General features: G+C 33.8%; 1 protein-coding gene across 2 annotated transcripts; it reads right to left on the bottom strand.

The window, feature by feature from the left end:
- Nucleotides 1-793: 793 nt before the first annotated feature.
- Nucleotides 794-13,046, bottom strand: LOC132703763 (kinetochore-associated protein 1). 2 transcript variants are annotated; one of them, XM_060673211.1, is made up of 19 exons: nucleotides 12,898-13,046; nucleotides 12,440-12,714; nucleotides 12,290-12,385; nucleotides 12,050-12,235; nucleotides 11,345-11,996; nucleotides 10,482-10,646; nucleotides 9,851-10,423; nucleotides 8,434-8,709; nucleotides 7,904-8,381; nucleotides 6,102-6,584; nucleotides 5,982-6,046; nucleotides 5,114-5,703; nucleotides 4,810-4,981; nucleotides 3,249-3,878; nucleotides 2,382-2,911; nucleotides 2,107-2,332; nucleotides 1,609-1,791; nucleotides 1,435-1,560; nucleotides 794-1,381 (listed from the first exon to the last, which is right to left on the bottom strand). In XM_060673211.1, exons 1-19 carry the CDS (start codon nucleotides 13,036-13,038, stop codon nucleotides 1,280-1,282), a joined length of 5,949 nt encoding a protein of 1,982 aa, XP_060529194.1. In that variant the 5' UTR covers nucleotides 13,039-13,046; the 3' UTR covers nucleotides 794-1,279. The 2 variants fall into 2 exon arrangements, with proteins under 2 accessions (XP_060529194.1, XP_060529195.1); XM_060673212.1 differs by lacking the exons at nucleotides 9,851-10,423; nucleotides 10,482-10,646; nucleotides 11,345-11,996; ... (2 more) ...; nucleotides 12,440-12,714; nucleotides 12,898-13,046 and adding an exon at nucleotides 8,769-9,016.
- Nucleotides 13,047-14,109: the final 1,063 nt, after the last annotated feature.

The following is a 14,109-nucleotide window of genomic DNA, read 5'->3' as shown; positions in this document are numbered from 1 at the left end:
TTATTTTAAGTAGAACCTCCCAATATTTTACTTTTTTTTACACATTTTAATAACTCGCCAACTTAGATGGATTGTTGCAGTGATCAGAATAAATTCCATTCACCCTTTAAAATTAAGTTAATTAAGATATTAAGCAACGAGTTTGATAATGGTCGCATTAGTCGTGGCTCAAGTGCGTAGGACTAGCGAGTCTTTTTTTCCATATGACCAGCAAAGATTCATACATAAAAACTACTAGCATACTCAGACATTCTCGCAGTAAATTTGAAAGTTAGCTAAAATCATGTTAGCTGCAATCTTTAGGAAAGTGCCCCCTTAAGCCTCGACTTTATAATCCACGGTAGCGAGCCAGTTCCTTCTCGGTATTTTAGTAACGCGTTTGAGAGTGATCAGAGTTTACGGTAGAATTTATGTAATCATGGTATTTTGAAGTTTGTCAATTCTGACGGTTATATATAAAACGCACAAAAAACCAATGCTCGTAAAAAAAGTGCAGTATGCAACCTTAGTTATTCGTTTATTTATCGCTCTGCTCGTAACTAAAATGACGTTTATCAAACTTGCTGCTTAATATACTATTTTACCTAAGGTGACAAATAGAAAATTTGGATAAAACGTTTAAAAACATTTGCTAAGATGGCTCATTTGCAGGTTAAAATTAGATTGACTTCTCACCTCGCCCCGTTGAAAAAAACATATGATACGGTATCGCACAGTAAAAATTGTTTTTCTTTTGGGCAATAAAAGCGACGATATCGGCCAATATAAAATCCTACCTCTGTATCGAAGAAAGTATAGTTAAAACCCAATACTACTTTAGTTAACATGAAGACTGTATTTTTTATGGGATTTTTTGCCGTTGCTAGTGCAGCGCCATATTACAACTATATTCCCGATTCAACCTACTATACTCAATATCAAGGCTCGAATGGCTATCCTTACCAACAAATTGAGAATCTCGTGGAACAGGCTGAACAACTAATTAAAGTTATGAAGCAGCAATTACTTCAAGAAAATTACAGGTCACAGTACCCAGGTGCTTATCGGTTTGGATTGCAGGATACCTCAAATAGCCAAACACCAAGCTCAATATTGCTTTTAAAGTACATAACGTTTCAAAACCCGTCTAACCATTCCAAATGATGTAAAAATTATTATTATACAGCAAGTTTTTTGGTAACATCATGATTCGGTTAATTTCATTTATTTAAGGGAACAATATGAACCATAAAGGAAAAAGCGCAACGAAAAATATATATATTTGTATCAAACAATAAAGTTAGCAACTTAACAAAGTGAGAATTATTTTTTCAACACCCATTACGCCAAGCGTTTTGAGCGCTTTGAGATCCTGCAATAAGGTTCCACTAGATAATAGTTGCTAAAACGAAACAATTTTTTTTCAGAAAAATCTTTTATAAAAGGCGAACTTACCTTCAAGTAGCAATCTTTTTTGTCTGGTGCATATTGTAGCAGGGCAGCAGCAAAATCGAACCTACCACGAGCGATGAAATTTTGAATATATGTATCGAAATCTAAGGATGGAAGTATGGGACAAGCCTATAAAAAAAGTGTAACTGTCACGGTACACAATTTTTTTAAACAGACCTGCACAAGGTGCACCGCTTTTATAAACTTATTAGTAATTCTATCATTTGATGTATCCGTGTCCTGGAGCGCGATGGATAGCAAGGAAAACGCATTATTTACAATAAACCTCCATGCATTTTCAATCACTGGTGTAATAAGTCCACCTTTTAAGTAGTTTAGGTAATCTACTAGTTCCTTTGCCTAAAATAAATTATAATGTTTCGAAAAAATAATATTAAAGCTTATACCAAATAATCATAATGTTACTTTAAATTGTTGTTTTCGAGAAATAACATATTTTAATTTATCGAAAATGTAAAAACAGATCCTGCTTGCTGAGTTTAGCGGTTTTCAAGATGTTAAAGGGCGTTAAAACACACTTTCACGCAAAAATAATGCTTTAAAAAGACTATGAACTTTAAACCAGTATTAATCAAAGATCAAAAGAATGAATTAGTCATATTTTTGACTTGTGTTTCTAAATCTTGTTTTCCTATTATTCTGTCGGTCTCTTACCATGTGAAAGTTCATCGCCGCATTGAGTATAAAGTTCCAATACTTCATGTCCTGTATGTTATAAATTTTGCACAAACTCCCCATGCACTTTATTGCCAAGGGATCGTTATGTTTGTTCAACACCACAAAAGTCTTCTTGATACAATCGTCAAGCTGCACGACACTCGATACATTTATTCCCAACGTATTAATATCGCCGATTACCGATACTTTCTCCATCAAACGACTAGAAAATCCCATTATAACTCAGAGTTAAATCTTGAACAGGAACTTACAAAAAATCAGCCTGAGACATATTAGTCATTGTTTCGACGGCATCCGCATCGCTTATATAATAAAAACACTTCAATGCGTTTCCCTTAAATATCATATCGCATTGAATTTCTGGGGCGCTGTTAGTAGGAATGCCAATATTTAATAAAGTTTGTTGCCAAAACGGCAAAATCGCATCGGAACACATATAGCAGGCTCTCTTAAGATTATCGAATTCTTTAAAATTCCCACTCTGATACTTTTGTACATAGTTATCATCCAAGACAGAGGCGCTCTGCAATAGACCTTCGAGCAGATCATACTTCACTTTTTCCAAATTTAGTCCAAACAGTTCCGTCAAGTCGCTTACGGCACTATTTATGTCCGGACAATAAACCATTACGTTAACTGCTTTTAACAAAATCCTAGGATCTTCGTACAGCGCAGAAATTAGTTTCTTAGGCTGCGCGACTAATTCCTGATATTTCTTTTCAGGTAATTGATATTTATATAACACATGCATTGCTGAATAATTATAATATCGTTGTTTAACCTGTAACGAGACCTTCGTTGAAACTTTTATATAGGGACGAAGAAAAAGTGCTGCAAATTTAGCTTTATGACAACCATGTATACACCTATACCCGTAGCGGATAGGCAGTTGTCTGTGTACCTTTTCTAGATGAAAAATTATTTACAAACGATTTTGGTGGAATTAATGAAGGGCGGAGAAAAAACTGAAGATTGGCGTTGTCTTGACCAAATGGAAAATAGAAACATCCAAAATCCAGCATACCATATTCAGTTTACCTTCATCTCGCTAAGTTTTGCACAAAAATGGCCACATCGTCTGTATAAATATGAAATATAAAATATAAATTTCAACACACCTTCTGATACACTTGCTCTACGTCTTCGCCAGCGTGTCGCTCCTTGTACATTTTTGCGTATTTGTAACCTAATTTAGCAAAATTGACTTTATCCGCGCCTTGCGGCATTCCGCACATGAACGTGTAAACCGCGGCGGTGGCTCGTTGCAAGTCCTCGATGTTAGCTGCGCAATCGTCCACTTCCGAGACTAAATTTTCGTGTTTCGCGTACAAATCCCATTCGCACGATTGCGATGTGTTGAACAGAGCGGTTGACAAAAGGCTGTTAATGGCATAGGTACAAATGTCTTGGCAGTTCAGAAACTCTCCCAGGACATCGGTCAATTCGAACCATTCCTTGTAAGTTTTCAAGTTGACTTCCGGTTTTATGATGTTCCAAATGCCGTCCGAGAGAAATGTCGCGGTCAGCGGAAGTCTAAATTCAGACAGCGAATCGATGAAGGCAGCCTTCGGAAACGCCCCATACCATTGCTCAATTTCAGACCTTGTCGGGGGACTTGTCCTCGTGTATTTTTTTAAAAACATCAGCAAAGATTTATTTATAGACACTGTACTAACGGTACTTTGGGTTTCCAAATTGGTTTGTAAATAAATCAGCGTCAAGTAGACTTCGTAGTAATAGAAATTGACCTGAAAAGATCAAATTTACGAAAAATCGTCACCTAATTTTTATATGCTAATACTCTATACTAATATATTTTAGAGCAATGGTAACATTGAAATTTTTAAAGAGAACCCCATAAATTTTATTAAAGATTCAGATCACACACAAAACTGACATCGATTAGGTAAATTATTGGTCTATTCGAATTTCGAATAACAGAATAAAGATTGCATATTTTTTAATTTTAAGATATATCCTAATTTAAATTAAATAAGAATGTTCGAATATATATTAATGCAGTGTTGTAATGGATTTCTATATTATTAAATATTACTATAATTAAATTTTAGAAAAAACGGACAATTTTGAGACCCTCATATATTATACGATTTAAATGCCTAATGCAAGAAGAAATATGAAGTGCCTGGATTGCTTACCGACCCGATATACATAAGCTTTTTTCAATTACTAGTAAAAAAAATCATTAAGATTTGAATTTTTTCCATTTAAAATTTCAATAGTACCATTAATTTCATATTTTTATCTCCCATCGTGAATGTAATATGTACCTATCAAATTTGAAACGATATTTTAAATTTATTTTTACAAACAAATGTACAAATGATAATGATAACAATAACAATTAATCTATTAAATTAACCAGAATACCCATCAAGTTCTGATTCTTCATTTCCTTGATAGCATTCTTAAAAATTCTGTTTGTGCTGTAATATTTCACAGGTTAAATATCTTAAAGCACATAATAAAGTTTATTATGTCTTATATTTGTGTTCAATTCATTTTTCTATTTTTAAATATTATGCATTCATCAAGGAAGATTGTATGCATTATTAGTTTGTTATGCATAAACTACACATTTTGTCAAGTACATTTTTCATTTAACAAAAATTTAAGAAAAGTGGCTTCAATGAAGTAGTTTATGGAAGAAAAACTTACAGAGTTCCATACTTTTTGGACAAGATCGACCACTTCGAATTTATTATGTATACGATCGACTATCGACCAGCATGTGTTGAACAGCTCTTTCTCATCATTTTTGACAATCGCGATTTTTTTTCCTTCAATGTCAGATTTTAATTCTACATCCGGCTTCCAGTCGAGCAATAGCCTAAAAATTATGTTAAATTTACTTAATTAACTTTAGGAATTATTTTTTATTTCTATGAATTTCGAAAATAAACTAGAAACATACAATCAAACGAATACCAATATGGCATTAAAAAATTCAAAAATAACTTACGTTCTTAAGTATTTCAAATAGCAGACCTGCGGATCTTGTCTGAAATCGTTACAGTACTCAGTCACATTATCTAAATCAATGAGTTTGGCGGAAACGAGCATCACAAAGCGAGACCCGGTATTACATTTGAAAAACTTGTCATAATCCAATTTGTAGCTTTTGCACTTGCTCCACCATTTGCACGTATTTATGATATTCCGCAAATCCACTTGACCAGTAGTTATCTTGTGTAGTTTCAGCAAATCGAGGCCGACTTGGGCGATACATGCCAGTTTGCTGGGTTGTCTCTTATACGCTTTTAGGTAAGTTTCCAGGTGTGTTTCGAACTCATTGTCAAAAAGGAGCATAAGATTAAAAAAGAGTGATTTATCAAGGCATTTCGATGAAAGTGTCGCTTCTAGAGTTTGCGGTAACCATGTTCTCCTAATTAAATCGTTTATCGCAACGGAAACCTCTCTATTCGTCTGTGAGTTGTCACTCAACCCTTGATGTAGCGTTTTAATTAAACTGTATGCCGTAAAATGTTCGTTATCTCTGATCAATACGTTTATATCTGACGACAGTTCCTTTATGTTGCTCCGAAGTTGATCCTGATATTATAAATGAAATTAGTTGGGATTAAAAAAATATTGGGAGAGTGTAAGGGTATAATGACATAAAGAGTGCGTCCTATGCTTCTATGCTTGACGCCCATTCCTCCGAAATAAAGACGAAATGAAAAGGACTTCTTTCATTGAAAGCTTACTTTAAATAAAGAGTAAAGAACAAAAATTGCCGAACAAGAAATTGAATTTTAAAAAAGCACTATCAAACACAAAAAATTGTTGTCTAACCATTATAGTTGTTAGGAGGACTTAGAAAATCGTACCTGATTAATAGAACGCCCGTTGGAAAAGTGCGTGAGATACCTTGTGTTCGGGTGTTTAAATGTTTCTAAAAGGAAAACAATCTTCTTGTTTGTATTATTATAGTTAATAGATTTACATACCTATGTAGGCGACATAATTTTCGAATACCCTTTTGACTACGCTAAGGGATGCGCTATGGGTATATGACACACCTTGAGATACCTCAAAGAAGCAACAAGTATCCGCCCAATTCACAACCTCCATGACTGCATGGAAGTCGTCGGTGGTAGCGTATATCAATGCTTTTACTGCCAGTTTTTTCGCCAGCCGTATCCCTAGTATGTAATCTTCATCTTTTTGTGAACACGTTTCGGAAAAATCGAATATTGTTTCGTCGAGGTCGTTTTCCGCCAATATTTTCGTATACTTGAAGACGAATATCGAAAAAACGGCAAGGTGTTGTGAGCTGGTGCTGATTTCGAGCAGGTGTTCGCCGATGTTTAGGATAAGTTGAAAATTGTCGCATATAGACAGAAATTTGACGATCACATCGTCCGAACTTACTGACATGCTGGAAGCTACCTTTTTCGAGAAGCGTAAAATTGGTTCTATGTCAGTGTAATCTATATTAAAAAAGAAAACCGATAAACTAAGTCAAAACCTATAAAAGTTTATATCGGTAAATGAAATAATTAAACTAGGTTTAAATGAGCAAAATATGGGCAATCATATTACTTAAGCGTCTTTTTGATTGATTGATAAAAGTAGGGAAATCTAAATACTGATTGATTGAAAATTCGCAAAACAGTCAATATGAAAAGTTCTTTTTGTAGTTTTGTCGTAGTAGCAGTTTATATTCGTTGTCGACATCACTTCCACTAACCAAAACTGCTACACCACGGCAGAAACTGCATGATGTTCTATTTTCTATTAAATTACATAAAACGATGCATTAGCCCCAAATTTCTTAAAAATTTAGGTAAAAAAAGTTTACTTTAAAAAGGTGAGACAAATCTAAACAACATAAATAATATTTTTTTGAGTGAAATACAGAAATAAAATCACATGTTTAAACAAAGCAAAGCATGTTCATGCAGAGGCGGCAACGGGGCGTGCTTCAAAATATTTTTGAGGGAGGCAATTTGGAATCAATCCGAACCCTTTAATAATCTGCCCAACAATGTATCAGATTTGCTCATTTGCGAAATTGCTTGTTCAAATTTTAAGAGATACTGCAGAGGTGCATTCAGATTGCCAGAATAAAATTTGAACAAAAAATATTCAGATTTTCACAGTTATATAATGCTATTTCGGCAACACTGTTCCTTTATCAAATCCAAAATATGACAATATTCCGACATCTATATATACAATCCGGTAGTAATAGACTCTTGATTACTGGTCTAGGGTAATAAATTTAAATTTAACAAGGAAGACACAATTAAAACCAATTGGTCATTAAGTAATAGATTCGAATATCTCATTTTATTAATCTTCAGAGCTTCCAAAAAAATTAGTTTTGTGCTTTTTGTTTCATTATATAAAATATAAAAATTATGGCCAAACTTGTGTAGTTCTGAATTTAAATGAATGGTGTAGTTAATATCTGCTAATAATGATACTGATTTTGATAAACTTTCCATGATATCTTTCAAGTTGTGAGACTACTTTTTCTCTCCATTGTTGTGCTCTCTATTTTTATTTCCTTTTTTTCCTTACAGCACGTTTCCTGAATGATTTAATATTCAAATTAAGTTGTGCTTCTTGTTTTGAAAATGAAAACTATAGAAGGTTAGAGAACAGCAACCGTTCAACTGCGCATGCGCGACCAATTTGACTTACCAATCCCAACCAACTTCAAGGTGAATGACGCACGCGTGTGACAACTGCCGTACAATCTAAATGTACCTCCGCAGAATGATAAGAAATGGGGAATAATTACCGTCTGTTATGGAAAGTGCCATCTGTTTAACTACAACGTCGAACAACTTCCGTTTCTCTGTTTTTGAACACAATTGGGCGCTGGTGGCCGAAATACCGAATTCGGCACGTAACTTGTATATTGATCGCGTATTTTCAAAAATAAAGCGGGTATATCTATCCACTGCGCGATCCTTATCAAATTTATTCCTTTTCCAGATCAAATCCATCATTTTGAAATACCTATCCACTAATTTATGTGAAACAAGATGAGATACGAACGTGTATGTCAAGCGGAATAGGGAGTCAATTAATTTGTTGGGCTGAATACCTCGATTTAATACATTCAGAGCCTCCAAGTATCGTTCTGTTTCGATCAACTTTTGCAGAATTATTTCGTCGGCTATGTATCGTTGTTCGTCGTCTTTACAAAGCTGGTAAATATCTTCGATTGCAGATTCTCTATCAAGGTACAATATTCTCTTAAAACAAAACTTGATCTACAAAGCACAATACATTCATCACACTATTAAACTAGGGTCAATTTATTACATCTTCTATGACTGGCTTTCCTTGTAAAGAATACTTGTGCAAAATAATTAGCCTCCTCTCATTCACCAATAAGTCTTTAATGTCTTCGGCTAATTGATTGTCTGTAGAAAAACCAAAAGTCAAACGGGCGAGATTCTTAACAGTATTGGACCAAGGCAGGTTCGCTATCTCCAATACACCCTTGATGGCCTCCAACTTTTTGTCGACGCTTTCAATAAACATTAACAACACTTCTATCAAGTTTGTCCAAAATTCTTCCTCATATTTCAGTAAATTCTAAAATCGCAAATTATTGATGAAAGTAATCTAATTTTTGATATTAGCTTTAAAGTTACTGTTTTAATTTCACCAAACCCTACATATGTAACTCTTAGACTATACATTCGTTTCTGCGGGACAGGTACAACACAGAGAGAAAAGAATTGACGGAGTGTGTCTTTTTTATATATTTCCCTATATCTTCTTGAAATTTCATAAATCTTTTACTAGATTCACGTCATGCTGAAAAGCATCATTTTCATTTTCCATACTTTGGAATAATCGAAACCAAAACTAACCAGTTGCAATAAAATTGAAACTAACCAAAATATGAAAACAAAAAATCTAATACCACGAATACAATATATCTTTAGTATAGGTGCATCGCTAATAATAATAATAATAATTATTATAAGTTATTACATATACTGCTGCAAACTTAAGTGAATTTGAGTCCATATATCATTTTCCCCAATAAGGATGACAAACATATAAATTTATATTTTCCCAAAAAAATTATTGCATTTTTATATTAAAAAAAAAAAATCTGAAGCAAAAAGTAATTTTTAATTTCGACTATTCTAAAACAAGGAAAATGGAAATGATACATTCCGTAAAAAATATTTGTGATTGTATCTTTATGTTCTAAAGCACAATCCTTATTTATAAATGATTTGGACTAAACGAAAGTTGAGTCGTTGCCTGTTCAAGCAAATCCGCCGTTTCAAGAATGCAAATAATTTTCATTTTTGAAAACAGAACACAACTACAACCGAACACGCATGACGTATTCCCGTTCTACCGCAGTATGTATTGTCTCAAGACTGCATTTAAGCAAAAACGCATTGTATATTCCCGACCTAAAACGGACTTGTTTGTTTAATTTCGTATTAAATTATGGGGTCTTGGGGGGTCCTGATTAACCCCGCGGTGTCATATTCGAAATAAAGGTCAAGGCTAATTAAAAATGTTAGTTATCGCTCCTTGGAGAGGCTTATTGGAACCCAAAATCAAACCTTTAGATGACTCAAAATTTTACTTAGATTTCATAATCGCTTGGGCAAGCTTATTGAACAAAGAGATTTTTGATTCAATAAATAAATTGATCACCTTAAACAATAATGACTTATTAACATTTATAACTCAAATTTGCTCTTACCAACGTTTCTTGCAACAAAATTTCGTCTCTGTTGAGTCCATTTTTCAATATAAATGGACAAACGAATTCTCTTATCAGTCGCTCTAATTTTTCACTCTCCATTTCTCCAGTTAAGATCAGGTGCCTAATGGTGTGGGCAGGTTCTGTCAGATATTCGGAAAGGGAAATTTTAATACCAAAATTGTTATAGAGCATTTGAATGTCATTTAGAGCTGCGAAAAGATTTGTTATTTTATTGATAAGTTCTTCCATGTTAGATTGCTGTATCAGTGTGTCAAGATTTAGAAGGGATGTTACATCTTTGACAAACTGTATACCGACACCAGGGAAATCGAAACGATGCTGATTTTCCAAATAGTATATCCGGTCATAGAGCCATTGAATGAAAATCGACAATGCATCCGGTCGGTATTTCAAAGTAGTCGGTACGAAATTATTACGAAATAATGTGCAGTTGATCGGAAGGTTGTTTGATATTAACAGAATTTCTTTGATTTTATGATCAGATAGTGTTTGAATTGCCCTTAAATCCAGACGACTGTAAATCAGCATTGATTGCTCAACAGACGCCTCCTAAAATACAAGTAAATTTAATAATAAAACATAATTTGCTAGAAAGATTAAGTCTTACACTCCTTAAAAATTTTTTTACTTCCTCAATGAGGTCGCATACTGAAAACTTAATCCATTTGTTAGAGTCAAAGGTCCCATAAACTGCCATGAAAGTGTCGTATCTGAATAATTTTTGGGCAAATTGTTGCTTCATCTTTAAAATCTCTGAACTTTCTTCTTTAGACTAAAATTTTTGTAGAATGCATTAATTTGTCATGAAATATTCAAATATTCACATATTCAAAACATATTCAAATGGACTGTAGTACAATTTAAAAAAAAATAACTATATAGCAAATTAAATAACAAGAAACAGATCGAATAGAAGCAAAGCCACGACTCCAATTGCCGTGTGAGATCCGGAGCCTATAACATTTGGGATGTTTATAACAGTTTTTTGCACACTAATATTTATTACACCTTTCCGTGGCAACAATTAAATTTAAAATATCAAAAATGCCAATACAGAGTAAAATTGCTTAAGCGGCTACGAGCCTTTTGTCCAGGACGAACAATCTGCGCAAGCACATTAATTTCACACATTTTATTAATTGTTATTAATTTTGGTTATTATTCATAATAATTCTCCTTTATTTTTACCGTGAGTTGAAAGTTTAATGCATATTGTAAATGAACTTTGCCTTAAGGTCTTAATGGATGAAAGGAATTTTGAATATTGAATATTCACTTTTTTAAGTTTTTTTTTATGTTTGTTACGAAAGTACTCGTGTTATCATCCGTTTCTTTTATAGTTGTAATGTTCCAGGAAGGTTTGAATTGTCTCTGGTAACATTAGAAAATTTGGCCTAAGGGTTCATAATAAAATAAATTGTTTATTTTAAAATATTGTTGACCTTAAGTACTAGAACAAAAAAAACTTACACAATTGCGATGCTCAAAATTCATGGAACTGGTATAATGTAACATTCGCCTCGTATCTTCGCCAGTCTCGCAGTCGATATGTTCACAACATTCCAACTTAAACAAATGATTATCCACACAATCAAAGAGGGCTAGAAGCTCATCTACGTCTTTCGTGGTCAAGACATAGTTACTTATAATGCGCTCAATTTTGGCTCTTGTAATGATTTCCAGATCAAGATTAAAAGTTTTAGCGAATGCCTCAGCCTCATCAAAACACTGTTTTCTAATCAATCGTTCAATTCTCAAAATTGGATCGACTTCGCAAACGTATTGCAAACGAAGTTCCGACACTGACGAATTGTTATGTACTTCTGAAAAGAATATAACCTCCTCGGTTAGGCTCTCAATTTGCATTAAATGTATTGTGGTACTTAATTTAATTGAATAAATTACATCAAAATTTGGGTAGTTAAAAAGTTTAACTTCGGAGTTCTGGTCAGTGCCTCTTTGTGTGAATCCAACCACTTGAATTTTCGCATTATTTTGGATATCTTTAACAACGATTAAATCTTCGAAGCGGTCTTTAATCAGTTTGTCTCCCGGAAAAGCGAAAAGCGTTAAACTGCTTAATACATAAACCTGGCCTGCTTTATCCAGTACCAAAAAATCACTAGAAACAAAAAAATAATAAGAAAGTACAGTAACATTGATATAATCACTCACTTTGTAAGGGTACACATTTTCTTAATATCCAACGGATCATCAACTTGTAAAATTTTATTTTCTAGGTCTACCAACATTAGATCATTACCTTCAGCACATAAATAAGGATACAAAAGCGCACAATTATTAACATAGCCCTGTAAATTAAATACTACTTCTGATTTAAATTTATCTTCTAAATAAATTCTAAAATAATAGTGTTAATCCATGTGAATGAGCTGCTACAACTTTAGCGAATACCTTTTTATCGTGCCATTTGAATTAACTGTATAAAAATCTAATTTGTTTTCAAAACATCCAATATAAAATGGTGCTTCCTCGGGTCTCTCATTTAATCTGAAGCAAAAAGTAACTAATACCAAATTAAATTTTACTGGATGAAATGCTCACTCTTGGTGAAAATTTGCACTTAGCTCTACTGCTTCTTTGTTATCTTTATCTGCTAAGGCAGACAAATCCTTTATAACAATGCTCCCATCATGGGTACAGATAAGCAAAAACCTTCCAGAAGTTGAGACACAACAACAATCAATCAAAGATGAAAACGAAAAGCTAGCGATTTCTTGAGTCAGTTCTCTATCTGACATTACTCGCAATATGTGGTTAATAGCAAAGAAAATCGTGCCATTCCGAGAAAACGATATAATATGAACATTATTGATTTGCTAAAAAATGAACAGTATTAGAATCAATTTTTTTCATATAGCTCGTGTAATTTAGAAAGATAGAAGGACGCAACCTTTACACAATACAGAGCATTCCCGGCAGAAACTTATCAAATGAAATCAGAACCATTTGCGAAAATGCCTTGATCCTTTCGCTGTTTTATCACAAAAGTTAATACTTGCCGCTTCAGTTTGAGATGGTCTTATTAGGCCTAAAGTACATATTTCATACAAATTGTTACTGTCTGCCACAGCTCTTCCTCCAAAATTAAACGTTTCGTCAATATTACTGAATCCGGCTTCGATAATATCGAAACCATTCATTTTGTGTTTCTTTTCAACGAACTTTTTAGATATATTTGAAATTGACATAGTCTCTTAACTATGAACCACAGAATACACCTTTGTCTTTCATATACAGTTGGCCAAACTTAGTATGGGCATTCGCCCATTGCCAACGTTCGTCGAGAAAATTTTTGCTTTTTGTCAAAAACCAACAGTTAACAGAAAAAAAACAAACCAACATTTGTTCTCAGTATACAATAAGGAACTTTGGACAATAACAAAAAGAGGCCTTCCCCTTTACTATCCCTGGACCTACCTGGTTACCAACCGGCGCGGACTGGAAAAAACAGCGGGACTGACAACGGTTACACATTTAAAACATTCACTAAACACTTAGGGAACGAAAATCGCACAATTGAAACGGGTATCATAATTTTTTGGGACGATTAAACAGGATTCTACCGGGAACGAGCGGAATTTAAACCGCCATGTACAATGCTCAAGACAAAATCCACCACAGAAAACAAAACTTTTTTTTGTCTATATAATCATAAGCAATTTGATCCAATTACCGAAAGTGTCACTAACTTATTGGACTTCCAAAGGATATCTCCGTGATGAGGGTTCGAGACGTCCCATCATCCCTCGCGCTTCACCATAGAAATGAAATTTAAAAGGAAATAAAAAATTACAATTTCAAACCACATCTTTCCAAAAAGAGAGAACATTGGTTGGATGGAAAAGACGAGCAGAAATGTTCACTTGACTGTTGAAAGTAGTGATTCCTTTCCTGTTCAGTGCCAACTTATGGAAGAGTTAGCAGGAGGCTTATTAAAGTGGAAACTATGGCTTTCCCTTATTGTAAACATTTTTATTTAAAGTTAAAAAAAACTACACAGTGTGCAAATTTCCAAGTAATATATAGATATAACTTGCCCAGGCAAACAGTCACCCGTGAAATTATTAATTTTTTAATAACCATAAGTTAGTATTCTGTGAACAAGATCAAGAGTTAAAACTAACTTCCTTATTATGTGGTCAAAACAAACGGATCCTAAATACGTCTGGTACGTTGGTGAACATGGCTGCCGATTTTTTACGAGTTTGAAT

The sequence above is a fragment of the Cylas formicarius genome, unplaced genomic scaffold (genome assembly GCF_029955315.1).
Source record: "Cylas formicarius isolate icCylForm1 unplaced genomic scaffold, icCylForm1.1 PGA_scaffold_6__28_contigs__length_40554024, whole genome shotgun sequence".
NCBI lineage: Eukaryota > Metazoa > Arthropoda > Insecta > Coleoptera > Brentidae > Cylas > Cylas formicarius.
The sequence above is the reverse complement of the archived record's forward strand: the minus strand, read 5'-3'. Positions and strand labels throughout refer to the sequence as shown.

Bases quoted from the DNA above. Each gene is read 5' to 3' on its own strand.
- LOC132703763 (XM_060673211.1), bottom strand. From the start codon at position 13,038: ATGAATGGTTTCGATATTATCGAAGCCGGATTCAGTAATATTGACGAA. The intron at 1,792-2,106 runs GTAAGAGACCGA...AATTTATTTTAG, and splicing joins CGGCGATGAACTTTCACATG to GCAAAGGAACTAGTAGATTA. The intron at 1,382-1,434 runs GTAAGTTCGCCT...GTTTCGTTTTAG, and splicing joins AAAAAGATTGCTACTTGAAG to CAACTATTATCTAGTGGAAC.